This window comes from Nannospalax galili, unplaced genomic scaffold (assembly GCF_000622305.1).
Source record: "Nannospalax galili isolate Female #2095 unplaced genomic scaffold, S.galili_v1.0 scaffold399, whole genome shotgun sequence".
Taxonomy (NCBI): domain Eukaryota; kingdom Metazoa; phylum Chordata; class Mammalia; order Rodentia; family Spalacidae; genus Nannospalax; species Nannospalax galili.
In genome coordinates this window covers 3487778-3496509 of record NW_008345053.1, presented here as the reverse complement: position 1 = coordinate 3496509, position 8732 = coordinate 3487778, and the positions used below count along the sequence as shown (strand labels likewise).

Below are 8732 nucleotides of genomic sequence, written 5' to 3'. Positions count from 1 at the left end.
AAGTTATTAATGAAAGATGAGTATTGAATCCTGTCATTTTGTTGTTGTTGTTTACATTCTTGCTATAGCTGTACTTTTACACTGTCATACCCTCGTTGGAATTTGACTCTTGAGTTTGCACATATAAGTGAGATCATACAGCATTTGTCTTTCTGTGCCTAGCAGAGTTCACTTATTATAAGGTCTTACGTTTTCCATTATACTTTTGCAAATGGCAGTTTCCTTCTTTTTACTGCTGAATAATATTCCATTGTATGGGCATACCATGTTACCACATTTTTATTTGTTCATCTGGCATTGGACACTTGAGCTCCTTCCAGCTCTTGGCTATTGTGAAGAATACTGCAGTGAAGATGGTATACAAATATTTTTGCATGTTCAGTCCTTTGGGACTGTGCCCATTGCCATCAGTGGTGCTCAAGGTTTCTACTTTCTCTACATCACCACAAATTATTATTTTCTGTCACGTTTCTAATAGCTATCCTGTGGATGTGAAGTGGGACTTCATTGTGATTTTCATCACATTTTCTAATGACTAGTGATACTGAGCATGATGTGCTTATTGACCATTAGAATATCTTCCTTAGAGAAATGTCTGTTCAAGCTTTTTGCCTTAAACATGAATTTCAGATGAACAATAAAGTTGTCCTGGTTTATATGTGCTTCACACAATATGTAGAATACATGTATACTGAAAAAAAAACAGTTGTTCATCTGAAATTTGATTTTAACTGGATGCACTGTGTTTTTATCTGCTAGACATGAAATAAAATAGCAAAAATAAAAAGTGAGAACTGGAATGAATCTAAAATAGTCGTTAGATATTTCACAGCTTTGCTAAGGTGAGCTCTGAAATAGTTTGGTGTTTTGTGGATGTTTGGTTGGTGTTCTTGCTTTATTAAAAAATTATAATTTCATTTTGAGATCCTCCAGACAAAATCGTTTGAGCTTCACAGTCTTTGTGCAACATTATTGGACTCGCTTAATGAAATTATAACTCAAGCAAGATATTTCATTCTCTTGTAGTAAATTAGCTCAGGCAGTGTGGGTTCAGAGAGAGCAAATCCTTCCCAGAGTTGATTCTTCTTGTTTGGTAGAATGAAGGAGGAGCAGGCAATTCATATTTGAGTTATTTATTGTTCTTTGTGTGAACACTATATTGCTGTCTGTCCCTACCAGAAACAACAGCTGTTAACAGGCTCTGGGATGAATTTCAATGTGATTTCCCCTGGCCTCTAGAAAGCTAGGCTAAAGAGAAAACAGGTTCAGCCACAGAAGAAAACAGCAAGTTCCAGGCTGGGTCTGGTGCCTGAAGGCTATGGGCAGATAAAACCACCAGTGAGTGTTTTCCTGAGAAATCACACTTAGATCAAGGTATAAGAGCAAAATGGGAATATAGATCTAGGCAGCACTCTGCTGCAATAACAGAAACAGACCAAAGGCAGCAATGAACACAGTGACCTCAGTAAAACACCCTGCACTCAGGTGTGGAAGACGTCAGAGGAGATGAGAAGGGTCCTACATGTTCAGCAATGAAGCCCTTCATGGCCAGTGCCCCAAGAAACTTAAGAACAGTGTCCAAAATGACTATAATGCAAGTTTGACCAACGGCAGATGAGTAATGGTGGCATTTATATCCGTAATCTTTTAATGCCTGTGGTCCAGATTCATGCTGAAACACAGAGAACTTTGTAGACCCAGGAAGAATGGAAGTCTGGAAGAGCAAGCTCCCTGAGCTGTGGCTCTGGTAGGCTCTCTTCTGTGAGCATGGACTAACGCTCCCTACTTTAGGGATTTAATTTGATCAGTAGAAACTTCTAAAATGAGGAATTTCCTCTGACTTCTTTTATTATTCATTTAATTTTTTTCCTAGTGATGCTTCCCACCTAAAAGTCTTTCATTTCTCTGTTTAAGAAAGAAGTTGCTAGTTAGGCTTGTTGGGGCATACCAGTAATCCCCATCTCTGGAAGGACAAGGAGGGAGGATCTAAAGGACATGGGTATCATGGGTAGCCTAGGACGCAGATGCAGACGCAGACGCAGATGCAGACACAGAGAGGAATTGCTGAGGTCATGGAAGGAAATATATTTTATTGGCCCCTAGCAGAATTTTCTGGCTTGTTCCATCTTCCTAACTGCTCTGTGCTCTTATGCAGTAACCTTCGAAGGTGTCTGCATCCCTGGCTACCAGAGCTGCAGGTACAAAGCTGCCCCAGGGACCCTGGAATTCTACCAGTGTCATCGAGGGTCAGTTCAGGCCCTCTACCCCACACTGACCTGACATTCTGCTCTACTACACTTCTACTTAAACACCCACTAAATGACACAGCTATGGTTTTAATAAGCCAATTAATTTTTTACATTTATAGAGTTATTTCTCATCTTTCACATTATTTTTACTTCTTGCATTTCAGGGTCACAAAGCAAATGTTTGTTTCACAAATTCGGAGTGGAGAGGTCTTGGCTTTATTTGGACAAGTCTCTCTTCTGGGACTGTTTCATTAACCTTAGTTTCTGTCTTAATTTGCCTTGATACAGTAGATGGTGGCCCACCCACCTGTAAATAGATACAAGGCAATCACCCTGACAATAATTACCTAAAGTTTTCAAGGATGTGGAACAGTAGAAAAGAAGATCCTCCCAAAAAGGGGAAAGAAAGATGGGAATCATAAAGTTAAAAACTGGATGGAGGAGAGGAATTTGATAAGATGCTGTCAGAAATTCAATAAAAGACAGAGCCAGAATGAAGTGTCTGCAACCAAAATGATCTTTCCACCTCCCTGCCCAACCTGTCAGTAATAAGAGCATATGAAAGCACTGAGTTTTTCCCAAACTCGATGTCAAAAGCCCATTTCCTGTTCTTCTTTCTCTTTCCAGACAAAGTAAGCATATTGTCAACTTTCCTCGCTCCCTTCAAGTACCTAAGTCCTGGCACCACAAACACGGAGGATGAAGACAATCTAAGTAAGCGGCCCCATGACTTTATGGAGAAGTCCCCACTCAATGTGTATGGGGGTGGGAGTGTTGTCATCTGTCCCCCAAGACTGAGACCTTTGTAGCCATGGGGTGAGGGGCTGGCTGGTCATCTCCAGAATAGGAGGTTCTGCTCCCATCCTCCCGGAAGACTGATCCTCTTCTGCAGTGGCATCCTTATGCACAGGTCCTTCCTCACCTGTAGCCCTACATTCACAGGAATCCCATGGTCATCACCTGAAGGTGAGAGCCCTTACCCGGAATCTTTAGCTATAGTCCATGTTCACCTGAAGAATCCAACTCATTCAGAAATCCATCCTCATCCCAAGTTCATTCTCATATGGAACATCACCTTTAGCACAGTACCACTATTGTCCGGTATATACTCTCACTGGTAGTTCATCCCCACCTAGAGGACCAAACTCATATAAATTCCATCTTCAGCCAGAGTCTCACACTCACATAGAATCCTGTCTGTCCTGTCATCCCAACCTCACCTCAAGTCCTGTCCTCATCTGGAATCCTGTTCTCACTTGCTGGTCCATCCTTAAGTGTAATCCCATCCTCAGATGCCTCCTCACCCTTACCCACAACCCATCCATTTCTGCAGTCTGATCCCTACCTGCAGCCCCAATATGTCACCTAGAATTTTATCTTCACCTTGGAATTCCACCATCACTGGAAAGCCCGATCTCACCCACCCTCCCATCCTAACATGGAATTCTACCCATACCTGGAGTCCCATCATCATTTTGGGGGAGGAAAAATATCTGGAATATCTACATGAGAAGAGCCCCAGGAATGGTGGGAAATGCACTAGATTTTCTTGGACAATCCTCTTCTCTCTTTCCTTCTTTTTCCTCCTCAAACAACAGTGGAAAGTGATTGCAGCATCACAGTGTCTCAGCTCAGGGTTTACAGTTCTTCAACAAGGAAAAGCTGAACTAGAGCATTCCTGTTGAATCATATCTAGTTCATGAAGCAGGAGAAATACTGACGTGGTGTTATTAGGTATCTGATATGAAAACTGGTTTACAGAAGGGGTCAGATCAGTCGTTACTGTTCGGATCAATAAAGAGAGCTCAGAGTGGAAACTGTTGGAGATTGGAAAGAGGAGCAGAGGAACAGAGAACAGGGGCATTCTGGGAATGGTTACCCTGCCCTATTGCCCTCTGCTTACCTATGACATATTGCCAGGCATTTTAAAGAGGAGGCCAAATGTTCCACACCTCTCTGCATTTTAATACCACCTAGCAGATGAACTTCTTTTTCAGCTAAAATGAGCTAAGAACATGCTTGTTTGTTGTCATGGGATGAGGAAGAAGCAGGGTATTATTAGTAGTTTCTAAGATAGGTTGAGGAAAAACAGTGACAGAGATTTCCTGAGACTTTTGTCTGTGTTACCTCAGACTTTAAGAATGAAAGCACATCTGTGTGGGCCACTCCTCCAGACAGTCCTCAATGCTGCTGAAAATGGATATTTCTCTCTATATTTACTTTCCTTATTGCTGTGATAAAGTATCTGACAAAGGCAACTTAAGGAAGGGAGGGTTATGTCCACCCACAGTTTGAGGGGACAGTCCATCATGGCATGGAATTCATGACGGCAGGAGCCTGAGGCAGCTGATCACATTGTGTCCACAGTCAGGAAGCAGAGAGAAATGAGTGCTGGTGCTCAGTTCACGTTTTCCTTTCCAAGATCCTAATCCATGGGATGATGCTGCCCACATTAGGCATGAGTCTTCCCACCTCAGTTAACCCAGGCTAGAAATTCCCCCACAAACAAGCCCAGAGGTTTGTCTCCTAGGTGAGTTTAGAGCCAGTCAAGTAGAAAATGAATATTGACCATCACACTCCCCCAGAGGATGCTACTAAAGTAAAGTTGCAGTGTCCCAAGGCCTGGCCAGATGGTCATGGTCCTCTGCTTGAGTCTCTATGTTTCTAGAGGAAGAAGTGGAAGGGCAGATGGTGGAGGAGGAAGCTGACTGGGCCTAGACAGGAGTTCTTGACCCTGATGTCTGGGTCCCTCTTCAGCAAGGCATGTGGGCTGAAGCAAAACCTTGACAAATCATTGTATATCTCTTCTCATTATCCAAGTTAGAAAGTTTTCAGAACAGTCAAGTTATTAATGGCTACTTAAGAAACTTTGGAAAGAGAGGAGAGAGAGAGAGAGAGAGAGAGAGAGAGAGAGAGAGAGAGAAAGAGAAAGAGAGAGATTTAAAAGCATATTCTGAGTGTGTGCAAGTTTGTTCTGACATGGGAGAAGTTGAACCCTGTGTCATGGTCTTTCCCACCCAGACCTTCTGGGGTATTGGTTAAACTAGAAATAGACAGCTAAATAGAGGAGTTATCTAGGGGATAGAGAGAAGCTACCATATTCTAACTACAGAAATTCAATAGTTATCTTTCTGTAACAGCCAAAGGTCTTAGGCCTTGAGAAATAAACCACCAAGTACCTTTAGGAAGTTATTGTTCTATCCTGAAGACACACACACACTCTCCCCTCTCTCTCTCTCTCTCTCTCTCTCTCTCTCACACACACACACACACACACACACACACACACACACACTGTGACTGAAGCATTCAGCTCCCCCTGAAGCTGGCATAGTTAAGCCAGTACCAGTAGAAGCCTAGTATGGGGTCAGAGTACTGACCCCTTAGGTGCTGCATGCCTACTTTTGAGCTTGAGAGCTTGTAGATAGGGGTCCATAAATGTCAACTTTCAGAGTCTCAGGGACCTGCCTCTTTTCTAAGATGGGAATCAGCAGCAAGGAAAATCATGGAGTTGAGGAGAACATGGAAAACAAGAAATGCTCAACCAAGGCTGGCTAAATAATTGCATTTAAAGGTATTTTCCCCTAATTCAGTTTACTGGCTAATGGGTAGATACTGATAAAAATAGCCTCTTTTTTTTTTTGGTCTTTTTGAGACAGGGTCTCCCTGCAGCCCCAGCTGTCCTGGAACTCACTATGTAGACCAGGCTGGCCTCTGCCTCCCAAGTGCTGGGATTAAAGGTGTGCACCACCACGCCCGGCTAAAAATAACTTTTAATTGTTCATGCTTTTGAAATGCTTGGAACACCTAATTGTTGATCAATGGGTTCATCTGCCTTCTCTTTCTCTCTCCCTTTCTCCCTCTTCCCCTTCTCCCCATGTGTGTGTGTGTGCATTCGTGCAAGCGTGCATGCATGTTTGTGTGTGTGTGTGTGTGTGTGTGTATGTATGTCTGTGTGTGTCTGTTGTATTCATGGGGTGAGGGGCACATATGCCTACATGCACATGTGTGCATAGAGGCAGAGGAGGCTGCCTGGTATTTTTTTCTATCACTCTCCACATTTTTTTGAGACAGGGTCACTTCACCAAACCCGAAGTCACCATCTCAGTCAGGATATCCTGTCCATGCAGCAAGACCCTGGGGTCTGCTCGTCTCTGCCTCCTAGCACTAGGGTTGCAGATGCTCACAGCAATGCCTGGCTTTAATATGGATGATAGTAACCAAACCATCTCCACTGAATCATCTCCCCAGATCCTGTTTTTTCTCTGGGTGCTGTTAATTCATTTAGAAAATTCTATTTTCAGATATATGCATACATTTTGTGATGTATATGTCCATGGTGTGAGTGGTATGTATGTTTATGTACATACGTGTGGCATATGTATGTGTGTGTTTGGTATGTGTATGTCCGTAGTGTGTGTGAGCAGTAAGTGTGGTGTGCATGTCCACGTGCATGTGGAAGCAAGGATGGAGGAAGAAAGCACACATGAACCTCCTCATACATCATGCTTTTGCACCTCTGGGCCTGATGCGTCTAGGCTGCTCTAAAGCAAAGACAGTTCATACCGAACCATTACATGGATTCGACTATTCAAAGATGCTTCTCTGTCACTACTTAGAGCCTGGCCACCTGGAACATATGACAAGTTTTGTCTGGAGCTATGAGCTGCTGCATTTAAAGTCACTGTGTTGAGGGACAGAAAAGAGGTAGCCAGGACCCACCCACCACACACTTCATACTCTACCTGTGAACACTGGTGTCTAGGAAGCTCCACCTGGATGCCAATCAGCAGTAGACTGGGTTTGTGCTGCTAGACTCTCCTATAATGTTATGCTTTCAAGAGCTGTCTGCCTTCAGTGCTTAGTAACTGAAGCCTTTACCTCTCAACGCTGAAATCAATGAGTCACTGTCCACCCTGGCCAATCACCCTCTGCTGAGTGGCTGGGATTTGCCCCACATTCATTGAGAAATGATTGAGAACAAGAGTTTAGATTGTCTTTAAATTCAGATGGCGGACATTTCCTCCCCTGATCCTGCCTCTCCCTTGTCCCTGAATCCTGTGCACACCCATCACAGTTTCATGGGTTCACACATGACAAGGCTGCAAAGAAAGGCATCTTTTACCAACTGCCCAGTCTGACACACTGCCATGCCCAACTGTAGCCAGCAAATGCCAGGCTCATGCTACCTGCTACACACCCTAGCCTGAGACCATCTATCATGTACCCTACACTGTAGGCTATCTCCTGGCCCTCCATACCAAGCCCTTCCCTCTGTTTGAAGGAAGAGCCAGTCTCCTGTTGCTGAACCCTGTCATCTAGGGGAAGAGCTACTCTGCTTTCAAAACCAGGGCTGCTTGGCAGCAGAATAACCTTTACCAGCAACAATATTATCTCTTCAAATGTAGCGTGGCACACTGGATGGCTGGCTCTCCAGAGCCCTCCTGACCCACAGACACCGCAGCATCATTACTAGTGATGCATACGATCCCAATGATGCCAACCCGTGAGTGGAAGCCGGGCGTACATAATGACCGGGTGGAAGATGCTGGCCTGCAAGGGAACCAGCTGAGAAGAAAGACCCATAAACAAACCCACAAGCAAGCATGGCTTCTGAGGGATGACAGCAACAGGTCCCACCTAAGACCTGACCTCCACCTGGTCTAACCACTCCTGAATGTCATCAGCCTCGGTCATCAAACTTAATAAATCCCAAAGAACAGACTTATTTGGAAAATAAAGATATAGACACAGCTATGACAATATACAATTTTATTCTTTCTCCCCAAAATGCAATTCCTTTGTGCATTGGACCTTTAAACTTAGCACTGTATTTGCTGATACTTTTTGTCAAATGAGATAATGTACTTATGAGGCTCTGGAGATGAATCCATGTGTAAGCGAAGTGGAATGGAAATAATTTCATTTTTCATTTTCCTATATAGATGTCTCCCTGACTTAGACATTTTCTTTCAGCGCCCAGCAATCTTCAAATTGCTTATGATTGTTCTGTTACTGTTGCTTATGGTACTAACGTGATTTGAAGTTATTTGCCTGATTTTTTTCCTAATTTCCACAATGGAAAGACATGTCTGACTCTCTAAAAAGACCTTGTGGAAGTCACAGTTCAGCGATGTCTCCTTTTAAGATGTCTTGAACAAGGAGGCAATTTACCAGTGTGCCAAGGCAAGACTGCGGGCCCAGGGGATGTGAGTTTCATCTGGAAAAGTGTTTGGAATTCAAACCAGGAATGTTCCAAGGAGGAAGAAATGTGAATTGAGACTCAGTACATCGTGTGGGGTTGGTAAGAGCTACTCTGTCGCCCAAGAGCCACCACAGCATTCTACTGCCCTATCTGCTTCCCAGCATCTAAAGTAGGGCTGGTGCACTCATGATATGCATGTGTGTGCATAATGTGTGTGTACATGCACACATACACAAGATGCTGTACTACATCCTGGGCACTGCCTACCTGAGGGAACT

The 8732-nt window shown here is 43.7% G+C and overlaps 1 protein-coding gene across 2 annotated transcripts in view; it reads left to right on the top strand.

Annotated features, from left to right (window-relative positions):
• Positions 1 to 8732, top strand: part of Adarb2 (adenosine deaminase RNA specific B2 (inactive)) — a 621224-nt gene that overhangs the window by 425399 nt on the left and 187093 nt on the right. For both annotated transcript variants that reach the window (XM_008841353.1, XM_008841352.1), the window contains exon 2: positions 2877 to 2963. In XM_008841353.1, the coding sequence (XP_008839575.1) occupies positions 2877 to 2963 (87 nt within the window). The remainder of the gene's footprint in view (positions 1 to 2876; positions 2964 to 8732) is intronic.